At 34.3% G+C, this 25963-nt stretch overlaps 1 protein-coding gene across 6 annotated transcripts in view; it reads right to left on the bottom strand.

Moving 5' to 3' along the window:
- Positions 1 to 25963, bottom strand: part of VPS13C (vacuolar protein sorting 13 homolog C) — a 170788-nt gene that overhangs the window by 96618 nt on the left and 48207 nt on the right. For all 6 annotated transcript variants that reach the window (XR_011426108.1, XR_011426104.1, XR_011426105.1 and 3 more), the window contains 13 exons: positions 25687 to 25749; positions 17516 to 17645; positions 16872 to 16966; positions 15011 to 15153; positions 13953 to 14145; positions 12578 to 12692; positions 11795 to 11931; positions 10731 to 10854; positions 9249 to 9366; positions 5920 to 6049; positions 5025 to 5103; positions 4231 to 4370; positions 1063 to 1216 (listed from right to left, as the gene is read on the bottom strand). Coding sequence is in view for 3 of the 6 variants with exons in the window: in XM_023616352.2 (XP_023472120.2) it covers positions 1063 to 1216; positions 4231 to 4370; positions 5025 to 5103; positions 5920 to 6049; positions 9249 to 9366; positions 10731 to 10854; positions 11795 to 11931; positions 12578 to 12692; positions 13953 to 14145; positions 15011 to 15153; positions 16872 to 16966; positions 17516 to 17645; positions 25687 to 25749 (1621 nt within the window). In the remaining 3 variants the exon portion in view is untranslated. The remainder of the gene's footprint in view (positions 1 to 1062; positions 1217 to 4230; positions 4371 to 5024; positions 5104 to 5919; positions 6050 to 9248; positions 9367 to 10730; positions 10855 to 11794; positions 11932 to 12577; positions 12693 to 13952; positions 14146 to 15010; positions 15154 to 16871; positions 16967 to 17515; positions 17646 to 25686; positions 25750 to 25963) is intronic.

Raw genomic sequence — 25963 nt, 5'->3', positions numbered from 1 at the left:
TTTAATTTAAAACCAACAGCTCCTACCAGAAGTCCTCTATATCCTTATGTAGAGGTACCAAGGAACTGCTTTGAGAAGCTGTGGAGACAGAAGCGATTTACCCACCGTTTTATCCATAGTTTATTATTTGCTGTTCTCTAACTCCTGCTTCTGAGACATCTCAGAATTTTCCCTTCACCTTCAAGGTCAAAACCTTCCCCACAGGAAAAAAAAAAGCCTAGCAAATTTATTATTTATTTTTCCCCCTCAATACACTGATGTAAATTCCATCTTAACCCAGTACTTACAGAAACTTACTAACACAAAATATTTTTGTTCTAAACTGAAGTTTATTTTAGTTTCAACTATTAAAAAAAAACCCAAAAACTAGATCTTTATATTTGACTAAAATATTAGGCAATTTTAATTACTGTAGATTTACTCATTCCTTCATTCCTCAAATATCTAATGAGCACACAAGATGTACACTGAAACAAATAAACTATAAGAGCTCTAAAAGAATGAATTTTATGTCCCACTATTTTTATTTTTACAAGCTGGTGCTGCTTCTGATATATGAACACTATTCAATAGAAAGAACAAGAACTTCAACATTATAAGACCAGAGATAAATTCTAGGTTTTGCCACTCCTAAGATGAATGGTCTTGAGTAAGTCACTTAATCTTTCTTATTTAACCTTTCTCTGTTTGTAAAATGAGAATAATACTCCCTATGTAAAGGAGATTTATATGGATTCTCCGAGGCAGCAGATCACAGTAGTTAAGAATGCAGACCCTACGACCACACTTCCAGTGTTAATCATGGTTCGGCCACTAACCAGCAGTGTGACCTTGGGTAAGTTACATACCAATTCATGCCTTAGTTTCTTCATATGTAAACTGGAGACAAGAACATGGCCCATTTCATATCATTGTGATAAGGATTAAAAGAGTTATTTGTAAAATGCTTAGTACAGTGCTATTATTTATTATAAACATTATTACACAAATGAAAGTGTTTCTGATACTCAAAGTAATATTATATTTATTATTAGCTATTATTTCTATTTTTATGGCTATTACCTTGAATTTCATGGTAGTCCAAGCTGATTTTCTTTAAATAAGATACAGCAGTTAAATCAAATGTTCTCACTGTAGCCTCTGTTCCTAACTGAGTAACATTAAACACTAGAATTGTATTTTCTTCTTTCTCTTGTTTCGTAAATTCCAAAACCACCTAAAAGAATTAGAACAGCCAATGAAAGGTTGATAAGTAGTTTGAATCATACTCACTATTAAAAAAAATCTTCATACACATCATCATGAGAATAGTACAAATTTTGCTCATACTTCTCTACTATCATTAAGTTATTTACTATGATTGGAAAGTATCTCAAATTCTATTATTGAGAACATTACATCTAAATAAAAATCACAATGAAATTTTACAACTTTATTGATTTACTTTTTTTAATTTAGTAAAAACAGGAATGTATGGATTCTTCCTTAATATGATTTTCTTAAACCTATATCTCAAAACAAAAATCACGTTTGGTGATAAAAGAAGCATTCTCATGAAAGTAAAAAGTAAGACAAGGACGTTCACTATTATACTACTATTTAAATTTATTGTGGAAATGATAACCAGTATATTTAGCCAATGAAAAATAAAACACATATGTGGCAATTTTTTAAACATGCAAGTTCTTTGATACTGCATCAAGAGATGGAGGTCTTTGCCTCCTCCCTTTGAATTTGGACAGGTTTGTGACTACTTCAATCAATAGACTACAGAGGAAGTGATCTTATAATGACTTCTAATGCCAAAGAAGGCCATAAAACTTCCACCTGGGAATGCTCACTCTCGGGCAAGCTAGTTGCCATGTAGAAAGCTCAACTACCCTGAGACTGCCATGCTCAGGAAGCCATGAGCAGGTATTTCAGTCAACAGTCCCAACTGAGCTTCCAGCCATCAGCAAGAATCAACTGTCAGCCTTAAGAGTGAGTCACTTCTAAGCCCCTCTGAGACTTCAGGTCACTGTAGCTCCAGTCAAACCTGACTGCAACCACGTGAAAGACTATACACAAAAATTACCAAGTTGGGCCCTTCCAGAAATCCCAACCTACAAAACTCCAAGCAAAATAAAATTGTTGTTTTGAGCTACTACATTTTGGGGTAACCTCTTAGGCAGCAGTAGTAACCAGAACAATATAAATGCTGGAAAAAAAACAAAAATTAATATTATTAGCAGTGACATAATTATGTAATTCAGAAACCAGGAGTGTCAACTGGAAAACAGAAACAATAAAAGAGTGCAGCAAGATACTCAGTACAGAATTGATAGACAAAAAAATTTCAGATGAATAATGATTTAAGTGAAAGCAATGAAATCATAAAATAATATATAAACTTGTGCATAAATAGCTTTGTAATGGAGGAGAATTTTCTAAACATACACTAAAATTAGGATAAAGAAAAACTGATAAATTTCACTACAAAAGCATTTAAAATTTCACTGCAAAAACACTTAAAACTTTGGAATGACAAAAAGTCAAATTAGGAAAAATATTTCAAACAGTACTACTATTTTTTTTCTCAGATGATTCTGATTATCACTTTAGTTCATTCTTTCAATATTTAATAAAATATTTATTGGGCATCATCTACCTTGTATGAAGCTCTGCCAGCCACTAAGGACATCAAAGTGACCAGGACAAAGTCCTCGCCTTCATAGAACTTACATTCTAGGAAGAGTGGGGGAAAGTGAAAGTTGCTATCTTGTAATAAGATGGCATTTGAGCAAACATCTGAAGGAAGTAAAGAATCAAGTCATGCGGGAAGAGTGCTCAAGGCAAAGGAAACAGCAAGCACAAAGACTGTGCTTTGGTACATACAAGGAAGAACAAAAGGTAAGTGAAAACTCCGTGAGGCAAGAACTGTGCTCACTGCTGTGGCTCCAGTATCTAAAAGAACGCCTGGTGCACAATGGCACTTGATAAATATTTACTGAAGAAATCAATGAAATATGGCTAGAACAGAATGAGCAACATTGAGAAGTGAATTGAAGATGAAAGATGAATTGAATTGAACTGAAGATAAAGCCAAAGAAGTCACATGGGGTGACCTGTAGGCCATGGGAAGGACTCAGCCTTTTATCCTGAGTGAGATGGGATGCCAGTGGAGGGTTGTGAACAGAGCAACAACATGATCTGACTTTGACTTTAAAAAGATCACCCTGGCTACTATGTGAATAACAGAGTACCTCATGGAAGCAGAGAGACAGTTAAGAGGATACTGCAATAGTCCAGGCAAGAGATGATGGTGACTTAGTGCAGTAGCAGTGGAAGGGAAGAGCAACCATTTGAATATATTTTGAAGTTAGAGTCAAGGTATTTTCTGATATTTTAGAGGAGTGTGTGAGAGAAAGAGAGAACTCAAAGCAGACTAAATGTAGAGAACCTATCTGTTTTAAAACAAACACCAACAATACCTAGATCTGTACACACAACTAAAATCTGGTATTTCTGACATTGTATTTTAGGACATGATCTCACATTGGGATCTGCAGTAGTCAATAAGAAACATCTCCCTTTTATACCTTTTGTGCTTTATTATCAAAGCAATGCATATTCATTATCAAAAAATTTACAATATATGGAAAAGCAAACAAGCAAAAATAAAAAACTTTATAATCCCACTAGAGATGAACACTGTCAGTTATCAAAGAAAAAAAATAAGTGTGTGTTTAATTTTAAATGGACTCATAATGTTCTTGATATTGTAATCTTTTTTTCCAAATAATGATATATTGTGAACATCTTTCCACGTCAATTTTTCCTTTTATTACATTTTAATGACCACAAACACATGTTGGAAATTTAGTTGCCTATATTTTTCCAAATTATAAACATGACAGTGAGCAATATTATTTAGCTTAAAAGTAAAAAACAACAAAACATTAAAGTAAACACATCATAGAAATTTTCTACAGAAAAGAAAATTCTAATTAAGAGTCTTGAGCTTTTCCAGAATAGATTAGATATGCTATAGATCACTCATGTCAATTTTTACAAAATAAAGTTTCATTTTCTTGGAACTGATATGTGTCTGTATGTGTGTATACTGGGCAGTAGGGAAGATAAGAGTACGATATTTTTAATGTATTTAAAGTTTGGGTCTAGCATGAGATAGTTTACAAAGATAGTGGTAACAAGAATATATTTACTTACCTGCAAAACAAGTACACATACCTCTTTAATTTCAAACTTTAGTAGAAGATTAATGAGCTCCTCATTTGGTGCCTCTGCAGCTTTTTTTAGTTCAGATCCTTTCTTACTTTTACCGGGCTGGGTGTCTCCATCTTCAGCATCAAAATATTCATCATCAGACTCTAAAGAAATTCATTTGACATGAGACAACATCCAATGAAAACTGCATAACCACTCAAATCTCTCAAAAGTAAACTTCATTTATTAGATATAATGTTCATATTTATAATCAGAATATAGTTTCAATGTTTTTCTAAGTCCACAGTGACTCAACCTGGTACATGATGATCATATACAAAATCAAACCACCTACTATTTTTTTTAATAGCTCTGATTGTTTTTCACTTTAGTTCATTCATTCAGTATTCAATAAAATACTTATTGAGCATCATCTATCATATATCAGTCTGTACCAGCCACTAAGGACACCAGAGTGACCAGGACAGATGTGATCCTTGTCCTCATGAAGCTTACATTCTAGTTCAAAATTAAAAGAGATCAGTTAGGCCAGAACTAGAAAAAAAAGATCAGATAGACATAGTAGCTTATTTACAATCTTAAGCACTGTCAATCACAAAAATCTTTTCATTCAAATGAAGAAACTAAGCTCAAAAAAAATAAGTGACTCAAAGTCACACTACTGGTTAGTAGCACAATTAGAACTAAAATCAGTATATTACTAAAATATTTTAAAAATTCCTTTATATTCTGAAAATTTTATCTCTATATACCAATTTATAGGCTTTGTTTAATAAAGAACATTTTACTTTCCTTACCTGATTCCACTCCATCTAGCAACAGTGAAGTGCCAAGTAGGCCTTTAGTCCTATCGGAAATAATAGGAATTGAGGACACCTAGCGAAGAATACAAAAGTTTGCTTAACATACTGATTTACCAGGATTAAATGTACATAATTGAGAGAAATAAAGTAACAGAGGATACAGACAGACAGAAAGACACATATACACACAACAGACAAATCTTCCATCGAAGCACATTATGTAATCAGTTAACCAATGGTTGGTTGTAGTTTACTAATTATTACGACTACCACCTGCATTTACAAGGGCAGAAATATGTACTACTCTAGTAGGTAAGTCTATTTATCATTGTGTGTCATTTGGTTGCTATCTCTGACAACATTAACTGTGCATCTTTATTACAGGTTCCTGAAAAACGGTAACAGCATTAGTTGGCTCTCTCAAATTTCATTTCAAAGTAAGTGGAAATCTAACATTTATTTTATGTTCTAAAGATCAATTTCAATTAAAGTGATCTAGAACTTTTAAGTCTAACGTACAAGAAAATTTTATACCATTTTATTTTGCAACATTTTAAAGATTTCTATACCAAATTTTATTTAAAATACAGTTCATAAATTTGAAAGACATTTTTTCCTTTCATTTATGTATTTTTGTTCCCTTTGTTCCCTGAAACTGACTTTCTACCACCACTCTAAAACAGTAGTGAAAATAGGCTACAATCCTTATTTACTCAATGCCATATGCAGTTTTGTACAGAATCAACAACATTAAACTTCAAAAGTGTATCAAATAAATGAAACTGGCCCTTAAAAATACTGAAAAACAAAACAGCTCAAAAAAAGATGAAAAAGAACTCACTATACATACAAATGTACAGAGATTTAGCATTTTATTATACTCATTTACCTGTCTCTCTGGAGACGGTGCTGATGATATCTGTGGCAAGGGTATGCTGTTAATCAAACATAGCACATCTCTCATCTTCTTGTCAGAAATTCTCACATGCATCAAAGGAAGCCCTCCTGATACTTTAAATCTAAAAATACAATTCACTGTAAGGTTTTAAGGTCCAACTTCTCTATATTAAGGGAGGGGGAATGCATGGATTGGAGAAGAGACTACACTGAAGAGTCAAAGTTACTCTGGACATGTTTTAATCTAATTACATTAATGCCTCATTTAGTCAACACTATCAGGGAATGGGAAGTTCTATGTAAGCCAAGTTTCCAGATAACTTAAATATATCCTTCTTAGGCCGCAAAACCTTTAAAAGTTAAGCAACTTTTATGAAAATATTTTCAAACATAATTGTTTACTTTTTAAAATCAAAAACACTACATATACCTTAACTATTTCCTGGTATCAAAGATTTCTGATCATAAACATCAGAGACTATCTACCCCATTACTCTCTATCCTCTCCCCTTGCTTTGTTTCCTTTTACAGCACTTTGTCAGCACCTGATACATCATATGTATATTTGTTTCCTTTATGTCTCCTCTGATGAAAATACAAGCTCCACGAGGACATTTGTTTTACTGCTGAATCACTGTTGTGCTTTCATTGCTGCTTGCTTTTCGGCAGCTGCTTCCATTCTGCTTCCCTACTCAATATAACTGCCTAGGTTTGCTTGTCTTTTTTTTTTTTTTTTTTAAAGATTGGCACCTGGGCTAACAACTGTTGCCAATCTTTTTTTTTCTGCTTTATCTCCCCAAACCCCCCATGTACATAGTTGTATATCCTAGTTGCAGGTCCTTCTAGTTGTGGGATGTGGGACGCCACCTCAACGTGGCCTGACGAGCGGTGCCATGTCCGCGCCCAGGGAACCCTGGGCCCTCGCAGTGGAGTGCGAGAACTTAACCACTAGGCCATGGAGCCGGCCCCGGTTTGCTTGTCTTAACAGCTTTGTGACAGCTGTTTGCTGCTCATAAAGCTCTTTTAGGTTGTTGTTTATCTTTGACTTCCTAAGTTGTGAAGAACTCCAAGTTGACAGATCCTAACAACGAGATGAAGAATGGTTTCTGTATAATGCACAAACCACTAATATCCAAAAGAGGCCAACCGGCTTTTCGTACCTCAAAAGATTGAACTTTCTATAAAAGTACTTTGTAAATTGAAAAGCACCATAAAAATCTAAGATGCTTCCTTACTACTTCTGAAATGTTACATAAAACTAAAAGCATCACAGAGGGACTAGATTAACCCTGCCACTCGAAATAACTAAAAAAACCAGACAAAATACATGAAAAAATGATTTCAAAGACACTAGATATCAGTCAACTAAGGTGAGTTGAAAGATAAGAAACAAATGAGGAAAATCCCACAAATACAAATAAGCTTATTGCCTTAATAGTTTCAAAATGTGTGGGGTATGGTAAAGCAGTATTTCAAGGGAAATTTATAACACTAAATGCCTATACAGAAAAGAAGAAAGGTCTCAAAATCAATGGTCTCAGCTTCCACCTTAAGAAACTGGGAAAGAGGGGCTGGCCCGGCGGCATAGTGGCTAAGTTCACATGCTCTGCTTCCATGGCCCAGGGTCTGCAGGTTTGGATCCTGGGCACAAACCTATACACCACTCATCAAGCCATGCTGTGGGGGTGACCCACATACAAAATAGAGGAACTCTAGTACAGATGTTAGTTCAGTGACAATCTTCCTCAAGGAGAAGAGGAAGATTGGCAACAGATGTTAGTTCAGAGCTAATCTTCCTCACAAAAAAAAAGAAAGAAACTAGGAAAGTAAAGCAAGAAAAACCCAAAGTAAGTAGAAGAAAAAAAGCAGTGATAAACATGAGAGTGGAAATCATTGAAATAAAAAATGGAAAACAATAGAGAAAATAATTGAAATCAAAAGCTGATTGTTTCAGAAAAAGACTGATAAAATGGATAAGTCTCTAGCCAGACTGATCAGAAAAGGCATAAATTTCAAATATCAAGAGTGAGAGAGAGAGCATCATTACAGATTCTATATGTATTAGAAAGGTAATATGGAGATATTATGAACAATTTTATGACAATAAACTCAACAACTAAGATGGACAAATTCCTTCCTTGAAAGACAAACTACCAAAGATCACTCAAAAAAACCAGATAATCTGAATAGCCCCATATCTATTTAAGAAATTAAATTTAAGTTAAAGAAATTGAATTTGTAGTTAAAAACTCTTCCCCCAAAAAACTCCAGGCTCAGATGGCTTCACTGGTGAATTCTACTAAACATATAAAGAAGCAATGATACCAATTCTATACAACTTCCTCCAGAAAACTCATTCCATGAGGTGAACACTACCCTGATACTCTGATAACAAAACACGAAAATAAAAGCACAAATATCCCCCATAAATTACAGAGATATAAAACTTCAGAATAAAATTTTAGCAAACCAAATACAACAATAATTTTAAAAAATAAAACATCATTACCAAATGAGGTTTACCCAGTAATGCAAAGTTGGGTTAACATCCATCTGACAAAGAGTATCAATGAACTACTGATATACACAACATGAATAAATCTCAAATTAATTATGCTAAATCAAAGAAGCCAAATAAAAAAGAGTTGAAACTATCTGATTCTATTTATAGAAAATTCTAACAAATCTCTAGAGTTAGAAAGAAGATCAATGTTGTCCAGGGACTGAAGGGACAGAAGTTAGCAAGCAGGGATGGGAAGGAGAGAAGACAAAAGGACTTTCGGGGATGATTCATTTAGGGATGTGTTCATTATCTTGACTATGGTGATGGTTTCATATATACACACATATAGCAAAAGTTATCAAGTTGTGCGCTTTAAATAGATGTAGCTTACTGAATGTCAATAATACTTCCATAAGGCTGTTTCTAAGAATGCAGTATATTTCATAATTATCTACTTAAATTTAAAATTCAGTTTCTACATTTCATTCCTTTAGATTATTCTCAAGACTTTATATTGTTTCATAATCAAAAGAGCCTCTAATTTTTGAAGATTTTATTTTACCAACATTGAACTTTAGATTTGATCCATTCAAAAACACAGATAATCAACTCTACAGAATGTAAAAGTTTAAATACTTCTGAAATAAGAGAGGTAATATAATTCAAATAAATATTTTCTTAAAAATGTGTTTCCACTATCAGATACTCATTTTTTTCTGTCCTTCAGAAATATAGCTTTGCTTACTCAAAATCCAGTAACTGGTACAGATATATTTTACTTTGTTGATTTTATAATATAAAGGAAACTCATACATTACCTGGCCATTCTAATGTCTTTTTCTACCATTGCCTTGGACAACTCAACATGAATATCCATGGGTTGCAATATATGCATAGTTGATGGATGCTGAAATCGACACTTTTTCCAGTTTTCCTCTGAAAAAAAATGTTTTTAATTAAATGACTAGTTTTATTTATTAAATAATCTTTTTTAGATTATCAGATGTTCTGTGGAAAACTACTCAGAAAATAGTTAAACATATTCAATGAATACCAATTTTTACTTCTTTCAGCATACAAGTTAAATGATCAACATCTTTTTAATACAGATTGACAGAAGTCAATGACTGTGATATAAAAGTAATTCTAAATATTTGGAGGATGTTTATATAATATCTTGCACTTTAAAGTAAACAGAAAAAACCTAGCAATTTATTGCCTTGATTCCAGAATTAACAACCGAGGTGGGTGGTTGCAGTGAAAAAAGGAAAAAAATGACAGAGGGAAAAAAGAGGTTTCTGGGGTTCCAGATGCAATTACACTAGTTTAACACATAATTCTAAAGCAAAAATGAGTTTTATCATGGAAGATTTTATGACAAAAAAGTATAATAATAACTGTCCTCCAAATAAAAAGGTCCCAAAGACAGACTTTCCAATGACTAAAAGAATCCTACACAGATCTTAATGGATGACAATGAATAAACATCTTTTACCACTTATAATTCAAACTATTCTTAAGTATATAGAAAAGAAAAAGCAGTTTTAATGATCTGTGTAAGTACTTCCCTTCAAGGAATTAATAGGCTCCTAATATATGAAAACTAAATAGAGCATTACATATTTACATTTTAATAAATCTCATCACTCCTACTAGAGTATACACTCTGCAGACAGAGATTACGTCTTTCCTTAACGAACTACCACAAAGTGATATACTCAAGGATATTTAGCAAATATTTATTGCTTCTGGAAACTAAAATATAGAGAACTACCGATCTTTACTTAAGCAGTAGAAAACAACAATGCTTTTGGAAAAAAATTAATTACCTTTAGGGCTTTAAGACTATATTTATACTTCTCAGATATCTATAAAAGTAGAAGACGTAATACTACTGAAATAAAGATTATGCTAATACAGTAAAATATTTAAAAATAAAGGCAGCAATGGAAAACAACAGTGAGACATCCCAAAAGTATTAGGAGAGAGGAACTTGAGCCAACTGCAACTTCTATTTTATGTTCTGAGCAGTTTGACAGTCACCTTAAAAAAATATAGACAACGACTGGACTTAGATTCAAATGGTGCTAAGTACCCTAAGATAAATAGCGAAATTTTTCTCTCTATTTTTACCTGTAGCAACGATCTGCACTGATAGGCTCCTATTTGGCTGTATTAAGTGACCAACAGGATATGTGTTCAAAATGTTGTCTGCACTGATATACATACACACATACACATTTATTTACCAAAGCTAGTCAACGTAATTTCAGGATCCTAAAAATTGAGCAACAGTTTACCTGCTCTTGCAAAAAGTAGTTGCACACTTTTTATTTCAACATCAAACTTGTCATATGCTTTATCCATTATTTCTTCCAGAGATGAATTACTAGTCTTCTGCAAACCTTGATCTTTACTATTAAGCTAAAGTAGAGAAAAAAATTTCAATTTTTTAAACAGAAAGTATATACCTCAACTACTTCAGTTGTGTTTTCTTAAAATCTAAATAAAATGAGAACATTGCCCTTAATGAATTCACATCTTGCTTAATTTTCTGATAATTATTTGCAAATATTTTATTAGGAATATAGTATTTCAGCATACATCTCTAATATGTTTGGGTAATAGGTGCTCAGTACATTTGCATTAATTAGGAAATCAGTTACACAGCCTTTTACCTCAAATAAACTGTCTACACACGCAACTCTTCCTGACTCTCAAGAGTTACCACCATTTATGGCTCAGATCCCCTACTACTATCCTAAACTCTCCCGGCTACATCACCAGAATAATTAGACCATTAGAATTCAGCTTCTACTTCCTTTTCCCTCTTCACAAAGAAAGCAAGGATCAACTCAGAACCATATTTTTTGATATCTTCACTTTTTCTCAGAGGCTTGGATTTCTAAGAGGTACAACACCCAAAACTTTAAAGTTCTCTTAGTCTACTTAGTTGCTGACAGTGGTTTAACAAACATATATTCACATGTGTATAATTTCCTATTGTCAAAATATATAAATTAACAAATAACACTGTAGTTAAAGTCTGGAAACTTCATAGTACTTGAAAACAAGGAGTCCTTCTTTCCAATTAGGAAAATACAGCAGTAATCCAGTCCTCAACATCAAATTATCTACTATTACAGAAAATTTCAGGGTTTTGTTTGTTTTTTCAATAGCCATAAAATACATATAAAATACTCAATCTAGGCTAGGTTTGACCAAATACTTAATTCTTAATATTTCTTAAGAAGAAATAAGTCTAGGTTTAGTTTAAGTGAACTCTGAGGGAAAAACAGCAAACTATCAGATAACTAGCCCAAGCTGAGCAAAATTTTGCAGACGAAAGTGCATATATACCTACCTGAAATGTACCAAAATCTAAAATGAGAAGATTTGACTTTTTGTGGTGAAAACCTGTCTGTGGAACTATTAGATAAGAAGGCTTCAGATTTATCCTTAAATCAAGGACTTTTCGTGTTTCAATAATATGTGTAAGTCCTAAAGAAGAAAGAAATAATCAAACATTCAACAGTCAAGTTGAAATATGTAACCATATCATTAACAACGAGAGTAAGAATATCACTTGAGAAGTATTATGGAGGAGCGTCAGTTCTTCTCACAGATTAGATTCTCAATTCTGCATGTACAGTGAAGTTGCACACAGTCAATGGGAAACAATCACATCATCACACAGTACATTAAACTCGACATAGCTAGTATTTTATCCAAAGAGAGAATCCATTATTTCTTTAGTTAAGAAATGAGATAAAGTAGTTGGCTTGAGTTCAGAGGCCACGTTGAACAAAAGTATATATCTTAAAACTAGATTCACATGCAGTATGGTGAACAGTTTCTTAAGATCTGAGACAGAGGGATGTTTTCCATCTCAAGCTCACCCTGAGGCACAGGTTCTTGAAAGTAATGGCAAAAAGAATCAATTGTGCCCCCATATAATTCTCTCACCAAGTCTAGCAGGTATATTTGATATCAGGTAACCCATGTACACACAATGCAACTCCACTGTATAATAGAGTCTGAATTTAAAACAATGGAAAAAAGAGATCTATACTATTTTAAATACAATATTTACTTTAGAATAGACAAAATTTTGAGAGTTTAGTTGATGCTTATGCAAATTATTTACCTGTAGCTGTTCTCTCTTTAATTTCTTCCAGCTTCATCAATGTAGCTGATTTTATTTGCTCAAGATCTAATCCCTTATCTGACTGAAAGAATTCAACCACTGCATTGATGGTTTTCTGTAAAATAATTTAAAATATAAGCAAGTTATACACAGTACTGTCTATATTATAAATTTTAAAGTTTTAGTCAAGTTCTAAATAACTATGGCTTTGAACTGAGGAGATACCTCCAAAAGTATTCTGCCCTACTGCATCTCCGGCTGGAGTGAAAGAGAACCTGAAAAAAGGAATAGTCCAAGGAAGCTTACTGGAGAGGGAACAAACGTGTGCAGATCATTAAGATGAACTTAATACGTTCTATGGTATCACGTTCATGTATGGACGCTACTTCTAGTTTTAGCCTGATTACCCAGAAGTGGTACTCGACTTCTCTATACTCCAATTGGATTCCCCTGCACTTTGAGGTTTAGAGAGGAAAGAGGAAAGCTCTTCAGCTTTTACCTACATCCAAAACTTAGACTCAAAAAACCAGACATTTTGCAAGATGGGATGAGTTCTGGAGAATGGACGTACAACAGTGTGAATGTACCTGATACTACTGAACTATACACTTAAAAATGGCTAAGATGGTAAATTATGTTATACGTATTTCCACAACTTAAAATTTTTTAACAATCAGAATACAATGAGCTCTGGAATCTATATAATGCCTCCCACCCACACTGTGAATCCAGTTCTAAACTGCAAAGCAAAAATAAATCACAGATCTCAACAACAAGGTAGGCCAACCCAAGAGTGATTCAATAAGTAGTGAACCTGGCCCACCCTGCTGGCCAGCTTGAGATGAGTTAAGAGAATCTGAATAAAAGACAGAACCATAGATACAGAACTTCAGCCAGCATTTTCAATAACACCCTAATGCCAATGCTTTTTTCTCATGTAAACAGTATTTAAAATTATTTTAATTACTCCTAAAGCTCTTTACGTTTGGAATTCCAACGTTTGGAATTGGTTCCAAACAGTAAGGGGAAAAAGGAGAATAAGCAAAAAAGAACAGAAGCAAGAGGTCAGTGTGTAACTATTTGGGAGTAGTTGGTACAATAAACACAGACTTTTTTAATAGTATATTAGATTATTTTTTAATTTAGCATAAGCACAGATAAATACGCTTTAACTTTACAGTAGAAAAAAATTGGTAGCATATGAAAAATCGAAATTGACTGCTAAACATGTACTGTTTTTAAAACAAGAAAAAAGTATTAGTAAACTTAGCTTCTAAGCAAATAAATATTAAATATGAAAGAGGAAAAATAAGAAAACCCTATGTCGGCAGTCTAAAATGGGTTTAATAAAGATTCACTTTCTCCTTGCACTTACAGCATCATAGATGACTTCCACAGGCTGAGACTGAACAATCAGAGTCTGGTCAGCAGTACTATTCTCTGGATTGGTTTCAAATTCAATTTTAAGCAAGGATGATGCAGTATCACCAATTGAAGCCACAAGTGATGGTACAATATCCTGCTGTCTCAGACCTGTTATATACCAGTGTTCTAATTTTGCTTCTACCCTACAATCCAATGAGGAAAAAAGAAGTTATATAACTAAGATCTTCTGTAATGGAATGCATTAAAATACAAGTTTTCCTTTTAAAAAACTCCTTTGAGAGTGAGGACCATGCCCATTACCCTGAGCTGAAGCCCAAACTCCTTACCCCAGGATTCAATTACCTGCACAATCTGGTGTTTTTCATTTTGTTTTGTTCTTTTATTCTTAACTCCTCCTCATCTACATGAAAAACCCACTTTGGCCAACTCCAGAACACTGCAGAAGTCCTGATCATTGTGGCATGAATACAAGCTATACTTAACTCATGGAACTCATCTCCCTATTTCATGCCACCCTGAACACTCTCCTAGCTCATCCCTGCTTCTCCTAGTCCTTTCCATTCAGCTAGCCTAAGCCCCCATTCTCCCAGCCCAAGTCATTCTCTTCCACAACTGAGCTTGTGTAGCATTAACCATAGGGATTTAACTTACAGGACCTTCTCACCCATGAGCTCTCTAACATGTTATACAGTTCTTAAATTACTAACTTTTTGTGTGTCCTCTTATCAACTACAGCATAAACTTTTTGAAAATAGAAACTTATTGTTCCTATGTACAGCCTTCATAGTATCAAATTTATCAATGAAACAGTATCCAGTAAGTATTTGTGATGGAAAGAAGGGAGGGTAGAACAAATGATGAGCTCCTCATACAGCTCCATAACAAAACAAATTCAAATATAAAAAGATTATCTTGACACACATAAGAAAAAGAAATCAGAAAAGGACTACTATTAATCAGTTATTTTATCCCAAATAACACTACTTTTTTTGGCCTAAAGTTATATCTAGAAATAAAAATTAAAATAATAAGTGTTTTAAAACTTACTTAAGTGCTTGTGCTCCTGGTCGCTGAGATACTTGGGTGCCCAGGCCAATTATCTGAATTTTTAGTATTTCTGGAATATTTTTGTTCTCTCTTATTGTAACAGAGGTGCTTACTAACTTCAGTGTCATTATATGTGCAACATACTGAACAAAAAGAATAAATGAAAAATTTTAACATAATTAATACTTTCTTTAATAATTTCTTATTTAAATTTCTTGAATTATAAAGTGATCCAAAAAACAATATGGTAGGTTTTGACATCAATATGCTCACTGTAAAAAAGAAGATTAGAAAATTCAATATAAAATTTGTTGCTCAAATAGAACATTTACAAAGCATTGAAAATTCATTTTTCTTTGTTATAAAGGTAATAAAAATGAAACAATAAAATATTTTGTGGCATAAAGATTCAAGTCAGCCACTTTCACTAATGCAAACTAATTGAGACCAATTCTCTGGCTCAAAAAATGGACAAAATACAAAGAACATCTGCTTGATGACCTTGGAGAGTTAACAAGACACTGAGAAAAAAAATCTTGACCCAAAAATTGATAGGTCAAGACTGGAGGTAGGACAGAGTACGAGGGAGATGATTCTTATCAAACCACACAGGAAGACAGCAGGAGAGGAAGCAAGAAACAAAGGATCTAGAAAACAACGAAATGGCAATAGTAAGTCCTTATTTATCATTAATTACTTTAAATGTGAATGGATTAAACTCTCCAATCAAAAGACACAGAATGGCAAAATGGATTAAAAAAAATAAGGTCCAATGATATGCTGCCTACAAGAGACTCACTTTAGCTTTAAAGACACACATAGACTGAGAGTGAAGGAATGGAAAAAGATATTTCAAGCAAACAGTAACCAAAAAAACAGAGGTAGCGATACCTATATCAGACAAAAATAAACTTTAAGTTAAAAATGGTCAAAAGAGGCAAATACAATCTTTAAAAAAAAATAACTCCTATCCTATGACACAGCACCACCACTCCTGAGAATATACTGAGCAGAAAATCTTACATATGCACACTAAAAGACATTTACAAGAAGTTAACTGCAATGTAACAACCAAAAAACAGAAACAATCCAAATGCCCATCAACAAAGTATGAATAAATAAGTTGTGGTATTTTCAAATGATCAAATCCTACACAGCCATGAAAATGAGCAAAACACATCCAGTGAAAGAACAGGATGGATCTCACAACAATGCCATATCTATAGCAAGGTCTATATTTTAACCTTGATAGTAATTATATCGCTGTTCACTTTGTGAGAAATCAAATTAGCAATACATTTTCGTTTTGTTCACTCTTTTATATAAGTTACATTTCACAATAAAAACACTTATTTTAAAGATAAAATTTTTAGAGATTTAATTTAATTCTATTATAAGCAGTTTTTATCAGGTTATTCCAGCACTCACTAAAGTGACTAAATCTAAAGTTGAAGAGAGTTTTTTTAACTGGTAAGCTCTAACTGGAAACACATAAGAAATAGTAAAGCAGAAATAAATGATAACATATTTTTATTAGCCCACTCTAAAAATCAATAAGTTGCTTAACCCAGTTCAAGATAATACAGTACAGTCATGCGTCACTTAACGACGGGGATAGGTTCTGAGAAATGCGTCACTAGGCGATTTTATCATTGTGTGAATATCACAGAGTACACTTACACCAACCTAGATGGTATAGCCTACTAGGCTAGGCTATATGATATATACACACCTAGGCTATATGATATAATTCTTATGGGACCACCGTCAGATGTGCAGTCCATCACTGACCAAAATGTTGTTAGGCGGTACATGACTGTAAAATGAAACAAAATACCTCTTAGACCACCTAAATAATTACCTGCTTGGGTAAAGTTAGGTCGTGGGTGCTCTCACTATAACCAATAGCAGTGAAGAGCTTATCTTTTTCCTCTGGAGTCATAAGGTCATCAATAGCTACAAAGAAAAGACAATATTTTAATAAATCAATTCCTCCAGTTTTACAGATACAATCAAAAAATCAAAGCAAACTAGCAAGTGCCCTAAAATCAATAGACACAAATGCGAAAGCAAAAGCAGCTAGGGAATTTTCACTAATAATCTACTTTGACTAGTTAAAAAAAACATCGTGTATTTGCTTGCTTAGGTCAAGAAAAGGCAAGGAGACACCATCAAGGAAATTAGGTCTCATTTCAGAATTCCCTACGTATTTTAAAAATTAAGTGACGTGTAATTAAATATCCGTGTAAAAATAACAGTAAGGAGTGTTAAATGTTGAGACTTCCAACTTTTTAAATTTCACACAAATAATTTTTCTCAAAAATATCAGTTTTATTTTACTTAGACAAACAGAAATATCCCAGCCTGATGTATTTGCTTACGTATATGTTTACTACTCTGAGCCACTTTTATTTCAAAAGTATTATGAAATAAAATCCAACTAACTGGCTGAAATACAATTTATATATTTTTTCTTATCAATAAATTATCTGACTTGGAACTTACTTTCAGGAATCAAAGATTCTTCATCCTTTTTCCTAGATTCCTTCTTACCCCAAAACCCACTAAACCAGCCTCCACGTTTCTCGCCTGTGTCAGCAGACTTTTTCCTTAATTTTTGCCCTGATCGAATCACCTAAAAAATAAAAATTTAAAAATTTAATTAAAGAATAAATGCCCTCTTCATTTTCAGGTGTAACCAGGTAAGAATACTGGTTAAATTTTTTTAACACTGCATTAGGTCAGAAACAGTCAAGAAAGCCAGTTCCTTCTGAAATGATGCTCAGCATGATTTGGTTAATGTAGTCCCACCATAAAATTACTTTCCACACTTACTGGAAAATTTATTTCCATTTTGATGGGGCTCCATTCTGTTAGGAATATAGTAAAGGTTTCAAGTAACATTTTTCTGAGCAATATGTCTTGCAAATTTTTAAGTTAGGAGCCACTGGACCTACAGACGTATAAAATGAAAAGTTCCCTGAAAGGAAGATGCTTCCACCACTCAAAAGTATTAGTTTAAAACAATCATATTTCAGAATTCATATACATTGCTGGCTTGCTAAGAGTGGACGTCGGGAGCGGGCAGAACATAAGTAAAAATAGATAGTCCTCGAATCTCATTTCATCCTCTTTTCTCAACAAATCCTGACTTGATTTTCTCCTGTCCCTTGTATTTGTCCAATTTTCAGTGAAATATAGATAAATAACCAAAAAGCAGAAAACAGAAGGACAAATAGAATAAAGGGGATAAGTAATTTAGTTTCTATCTTCTCACTCCGTGAATAAGTAAACTTTAATAGTTTTCCCACTTAAAATTTAAAATATTGTGAATTGGTAGTAAATACTGCAAGCCTCTCAGCATAACAAAAACTGAAATAATCTAAAAGAGAAATTAAAAGAGTTGAATTTTATAGTAAAAAGAACTGGTTTGATTAACAACAACTCAGTTCAAACTAAGTTATATAAGTTCCCTTTAACAACTAGATATTAAATAAACAGTAAGGGAATAGGTCTACATTTGCCCACAAAACTATCAAAGGTCTCAGTTATACCTCAGCCATAACTATCTTTTATCAAGCTTACCAATCCATTTTTAGCAGGTGGAAATGTAATGGGTAAAAAATACATACATGATTACTTAATATTCTACATAAAATAACATTTAACTTCTTTATTCTCTTGGCAAAGACAATTAATGTGCTTTTTTAATTTTTCATGATAAGTAGAACTCACACAATTTATTTAACCTGTCTATGCCTCAATTTCCTGACATAAATTGAAGATAATAGTATTTTCCTCAGAACTGACAGTACCCAGCAAACCATATCAAGAAAATGTTAGATACTATTTTCATTTTATCACTGAACTTTCTACTTTAAAATTTTCATGACTACAAAGCTTCAGCAAAAGCAAATCAATTCTTAGCCACCAATATTCTGAGTTCATTTCAGACTCAGGCATAATATTGTTAATTCAAGTGCTTGTTGTGTTCGTCTTTAGTTTTGAGATATTTTTTTAAATGGAACTAACCCCATTGTGTCCTATGGAAGTTGTAAGAGTTGAAATGTTAGTGAGAAGAGGTACTCAAAATAAGAAATAAGAAAAAATTTAAAAGTGTTTTCAAAAAAAAGTCAAATGTTGCATTTGGATACAGGCTACATAGTTCAACAGAAGATATGAATCTTTAAGACAAAGAAATCAGGCAACCTGTGAAAAAGACTATCTTTCAAAAAAAGTAGTGACAAAAGAGCACTATTACACTATCTGTAGGTAATTCAGGAGGAGATTAGGGGAGCGTTAGACAATGTAAAGACTAAGCATGGGGAAAACATAAAATTTCTGTCACAAGCCATAGATGAGTGCATACATTCAGGCCCTGTTTGAATTTGCAAAGTGAAAGTGAATGACAAATCAGGTACTGTGGATACCATAGCTCAGTGGTATTCAATCCTTGCTGCCCTTAAGAATCATCAGGAAGCTTTACCATACATTAACAATGAACTAGCAAAAGAGAAATTAAGAATACAACCCCGTTTACAATCACAACAAAAAGAATAAAATATCTAGGAATAAACTTAACCAAAGAGGTGAAAGATCCATACACTGAAAACTGTAAGACATTACTGAAAGAATTGAAGAAGATATAAAGAAATGGAAAGATATTCCATGTTCATGGGTCAGAACAATAAACATAGTCAAAATGTCCATTCTACCTAAAGCAATCTACAGATTCAATGCAATCCAAATCAGAATCCCAATGACATTCTTCACAGAAATAGAACCAAGAATCCAAAAATTCATATGGAACAACAAAAGACCCCGAATAGCCAAAGCAATCCTGAGAAAAAAGAACAAAGCTGGAGGAATCACAATCTCCAACTTCAAAACACACTACAAAGCTATAGTAATCAAAACAGTATGGTACTGGCACAAAAACAGATACACAGATCAATGGAACAGAATTGAAAGCCCAGAGATAAAACATACATCTATGGACAGTTAATCTTTGATAAACAAGCCAAGAACATACAATGCAGAAAGAAAAGTCTCCTCAATAAATGGTGTTGGGAAAACTGGACAGCTACATGCAAAAGAATCAAAGTAGACCATTATCTTACACCATACACAAAAATTAACTCTAAATGGATTTGAATGTAAGATTTGAATGTAAGAACTGAAATCATAAAAACCCTAGAAGAAAATATAGGCAGTACACTCTTTGACACTGATCTTAGCCACATCTTTTCAAATACCATGTCTACTTGGGTAAGGGAAACAAAAGAAAAAGTTAACAAATGGAATTACATCAGACTAAAAAGCTGCAAAGCAAAGGAAACCATCAACAAAATAGAAAGACAACCACCAACTGGGAGAAAATATGTGCAAATCATTTATCAGACAAGGGGTTGATCTCTAAAGTATATAAAGAACTCACACAACTCAACAACAACAAAAAAACCACCCAATCAAAAAATGGGCAGAGGAGGCGCCCGCCAGGTGGCGCAGTGGTTAAGTTTGCACCTTCCCCTTCAGCGGCCCAGGGTTCACCAGTTCAGATCCCGGGTTCGCACCCACGCGGCGCTGGTCAAGCCATGCTGTGGCAGGCCTCGCACATATAAATTAGAGGAAGATGGGCATGGATGTTAGCTCAGGGCCAGTCCTCCTCAGCAAAAAGAGGAGGATTGGTGGCAGATGTTAGTTCAGGGCTAATCTTCCTCAAAACAAAAACTGGGTAGAGGATATGAACAGATCTTTTTCCAGGGAAGATACACAGATGGCCAACAAATACATGAAAAGATGCTCAACATCACTAATGATTAGAGAAATGCAAATCAAAACTACAATGAGATATCACCTTACACCAGTCAGAATGGCTATAATTACCAAAACAAAAAACAACAAATGTTGGAGAGGATGTGGAGTAAAGGGAACCCTCATACACTGCTGGTGGGAATGCAAACTGATGCAGCCACTATGGAAAACAGTATGGAGATTCCTCAAAAAACTAAAAATAGAAATACCATATGACCTAGCTATCCCACTGCTGGGTATCTACCCAAACAACTTGAAATCAACAATCCAAAGTAACATATGCACCCCTATGTTCACTGCAGCATTATTCACAATAGCCAAGACATGGAAACAATCCAAGTGCCCATAGACCAATGATTGGATAAAGAAGACGTGGTATATATATACAACAGAATACCACTCAGCTATAAAAAAAGACAAAAATTATCCGATTTGCAACAATATGGATAGACCTGGAGGGTATTATGCTAAGTGAAATAAGCCAGACTGAGAAAGACAAACACCATATGATTTCACTCATATGTGGAATATAAGCAAACAAATGGACAAAGAAAACAGTTCAATGCTTACCAGGGGAAGGGGGGTGGGGGATGAGCACAGGGGGTAAAGGGGAGCACTTATCTGGTGACAGACAAGAGATAATGTACAACTGAAATTTCACAATGATGTAAACTATTATCAATCTCAATTAAAAAAAGAGAAAAAAAGAATCATCAGGGAGCTTTAATAGAAAAAATTTTTAAACAACAATGCCCTAACCCACCACACACCAATTAAATCAAATCTTGAGGGAGTGGACTCCAGGCATCATCAGTATTTTTTTTAATTCCATAGGTGATTCTAAGGTGCAGCCAGGATTCAGAACCACTGAGAGTTTCTCAACAATAGCAGAGTGTGGGCATGACTTGTGACTTGTTTCTAACCAACAGAAAATGGCAAAAGTGATGAGATGTACATGATTATGTGCATAAAACTGTAGCAGCTGTCTTGCTGGAGTTTCTCTCTCCCTTTGCAGAAGCAAGCTGCCATGTTGTGGGCTGTCTATGTTGGAAGGCCCATTTGGCAAAACACTGAGCTGAGGGCAGCCTCTAGCCAACAGCCAGCAAGAAACTAAAGTCCTCCGTTCCACAGCCACAAGGAGCTAAATTCTGCCAAGAGCCTACCTCAGTTATGCCTCAGAGACACCACAGTCCCAGTCAATATCTTAACTACAATATTTTGAGACCCTAAGCAGAGGACTCAGATAAGTCATGCCTGGACTCCTGAACCACAGAAACTCTGACATAATAAATGTATGTTGTTTTAAGCCATTAAGTTTGTTATGCATCCATTGAAAACCACTTCACACGGCTCTGTCCCGAGGGAGAGCCTCAATCATGGAGCAAAGCAGAGGCACAAGCAGCTAAACCCCTGAGAGAAACTCCAGTCTGGCCAAAGAATGAGAAAAGGGAGTCCATGAAAGCTAGAGTGTACAGGGGGAAATCCCAGAGCGGGAAGAGCCAGAGGATGGGATTTCTCTTAATTCTGTGGATGAACCTGTACATATTTCAGTCTAACTCAAGCTTCACCTGTATGAAACTGACCTAAATGAAAGTAGCAAAGGTTCAGAAGCTGAAGTGAGATATGAACCATCTGCATAAGTCTCAAACTAACTCCTGTACTATTCATGTGCAAAATAGACCCAAACCAACATACCAAAGATTCAAAGAACTGAACTGAGATTCAAAACATTATCCACAGAAGGCAAAATACAACTTAAGATCAGAACCTAACCAGGTTGTGTGCTAAGACAAAATATTGACATTTTCCAGAAGAGGACCCAGAGACTACAAAATATAATATACGCAATGTCCAGGATACAATCCAAAATTACTTGATGTGAAAAAAAAAACCCAGCAAAATGTGACCAATTCTCAAGGGAAAAGAAAATTACCAGATGCCAATGGTCAGATAAGCTAGATGTTGAAACTATCAGAGAGCCACTGTAACCTATGTTACAGAGATAAAAGGAAATAGAGTTGAAATTATGAAGGAGATCGAAATTTTCAGCAGAGAAATGGAACCTATAGAAAGAAACTCAATAGGAATTAGACCTGAAAAACACAATATCTGAAATAAAAAACTCCTAGGATGGGCTCAATAGTAAATGGAGATGATTGAGGACAGAGTAAAGTTAAAGATAGATCAATAGAAATTATCCAAACTAAAGAACAGAGAGAAAAAAGATTTGATGAAAACAAATGAACAAAGCCTCAGGGACTTGTGGTATAATATCAAAAGGTCATATATATGCACATGTATATGTACATATTTACAGAGGTCAGTGTATGTGTGTGTGTAGATATATACACATATATATTTAAGAAATGAAATTGGAGTCTAAGAAGGAGAGAAGAAAACAACTGGGACCAAAAAATTATTTGAAGAAAGAATGACTGACACATCCCATGTTTGGTAAATCTAATGGTTAATTCTCAGTCCTCAGCTCAGGAGACCAATCAGTTGATCACTCCCTCTTCCTTGAAATTCTTCCTTCACTCGGCTTTGAGGATATTACACTCACAGAGCTTCCCACCTACATCTCTGGCAACTCCTCCATGGTCACCTTTGCTGGTTCTCATCTCTCCGACCTATAAACAACAAAATGCTTTGGGTCTTTGGAACTCTCCTCTTCTCTAGCATCTCTAATTTCATAGATGATCTCACCCAATGTCATGGCTTTAAATAGCATCTATGTGCTGACCCCTCTTCAATTTATATATCCAACACAGACTTCTCTTCTAAACTCCACATTCACGTATCCAATTGCCTATTCCATATCTCCACGTTAATGTCTAAAAGTTAGCTCAAACTTAACAGGTCCCAAACTGAACTCCTGATCTTCTCCCATCCCACCCAAGCTTGTTCCATCCAGTCTTCCCCATCTCATTTCACGGCAACTCCATCCTTCTAATTGCTCCAAGCCAAAACCCTCAAAGTCGTCTCCGACTTCTCTCTTTTACAATTCATATCTAATCAGTTGGGAAATACTGGCTCTACCTTCAAAATACTATATCCAGAATCTGAGCTTTTCTTATCACCTCCATTGCAACCATTCTCAGCCAAGCTACCAGTATCTCTCACCTCAAATATTTCAATAGCATCCTAACGGGTCTCCCTGTTTTCCCCCTGCCCTCCTTTTTACAGTCTGTTTTCAAAATAGCAGCTAGAATGAGTTTTAAAATATAAGTCAGATTATATCATGCTGTTCTCAAAATTACTCCCCAATTCAGAGTAAAAGGCAAAACTCACACAATTGCTTATAAGACCCTACAAAATCTGGTATCCTCCCCAACTTCCACAAGCATCCCTCCCACTCCTCCACTATCTTCTCTGATCTCATTAACCACCACTCATTCAACTCTCTCACCACTTTACTTAGTCAGATATGCCCTGAATGAGCCAGATATGCTCCCATCCCCAAACCTTTCAGCTTGCTATGGTCTTTCTGCCTAGCACGCTTTTCCCTCAGGTATCTTTCTGGTTGACTCCCTCACCTTCTTCAGGTCTTTGCTCAAATGTTTCCTCCTTAGTGAGGCTTTTCCTGACCACCCTATCTAAAATTGTAACCCCCATCATCACCACTGCCTAGCCCAGCACTCTCTATAACCCTTTCCCCTTTACTTTTATTTATGTTTTTGTTTATTATCCTTCTTCCTACTAGAATGTAAGTAAGCAATTTTTGTCCGTATTGTTCACTCATGTATGCTAATGCAAATGATAATAACAAAGAAAAAAAATCACTTATTCAGTAATTACTATGTGCCAGGCACATAGTAGTCTAATGCTTTACATGGACTATCTGTACTCCTCACAATAACCCTATGAATTAATCCTATTTTACAAGTGAGGAAACTGAGGCACAGAGAGGTTAAATAGCTAGCCCAAGGTCACACAAGTAGTAGGCGGCAAAGCTGGGATTAGAATCCAGACTATCTAACTCCCGAGTCCACATTCTTAACCATAATGTTAGTACAACAGGCAGGCACTAAATAATTGCTAAGTAAATGAATGAACAAGTGCACATGTTTTAATCACATTTAAAAATATGCATATGTGTACAGAGATCCATGAATAAAAAAAGACTAAAAGAATATACAGAAAGGTACTAACAGTAGTTATCTTTAGTGTATGAGATAATGGCTGTTTCAATTTTCTGTAGATCTATACTTTCTAACTTTTCTATAATGAGTAGTACTTGTAACTTATTTTTTTAATTACCAAAGAAGTCATGTTCCAGAATTATAGAAAGGACATGGAACAATGAGGATAAGGTACCAAGTGGGATAAATCAGCAATTATGAAACATTATAAATAGACTGATTTTGGAAAATTTTGGAAGAAAAAGAAAAGAAGAAAGGAAGGAAGAGGAGAGGCAGAGAAGGAGGGAGGAAGGAAAGAAAGTAGATAGGTGAAGGGAAGAAGGAAGGGAGGGAAGAAGAAACAAAGTAAAGATAAAGTGAAAGAAATAGGGGATAAAAAGCATAAAAAAGTAGATACATACACATGGGAGTAAAACCAGAAGCCTATATGTCAAAATGTTAACAGCAGCATTCTATATCGTTAGCATTATGGATGACTTTTACTTTCTTCTGGAGGATTTTCAAATTTTTGGTTATAAAATTTTTGCCTTCACATTAGTGCTATTTTTTCCAATATTCCAATTTTTTCCTCCTGAGACTAAATTAGTCCATGAAAACTCAACTTTTATTCTTACTTGAATAAATCTCAACAACTTCCCAAACTTAGATTTCTTGATCCTAGGGTTAAAGGAGTAGTATTAACATGTTTAAAACATAAAATCAGCTAACAAAAATGATTACCTCAACTTGTGCTTGTTGCCTTGCTAAAATTATGTTAAAAACATCTAAAGTCTTCTCTAAATCCTATAAAAGAAAGAGAAACTTGTAAACAAGAAAAATAGTCATTAGATTAAAAAAATTTTTTTCTTCTATCATTTCTAGGTCTAGTCCATAAACAAACAGTACTTGTGATATAATGAAAGTATAAATTTAAAGGTACACTTGGCTTTTATATTTTTAATTTTTGCAATAAGGGCAATAAGTTTTCCAAGAAAGTAAAACCTCATTAAATATAATA

This window comes from Equus caballus, chromosome 1 (assembly GCF_041296265.1).
Source record: "Equus caballus isolate H_3958 breed thoroughbred chromosome 1, TB-T2T, whole genome shotgun sequence".
NCBI classification, from domain to species: domain Eukaryota; kingdom Metazoa; phylum Chordata; class Mammalia; order Perissodactyla; family Equidae; genus Equus; species Equus caballus.
The sequence above is the reverse complement of the archived record's forward strand: the minus strand, read 5'-3'. Positions and strand labels throughout refer to the sequence as shown.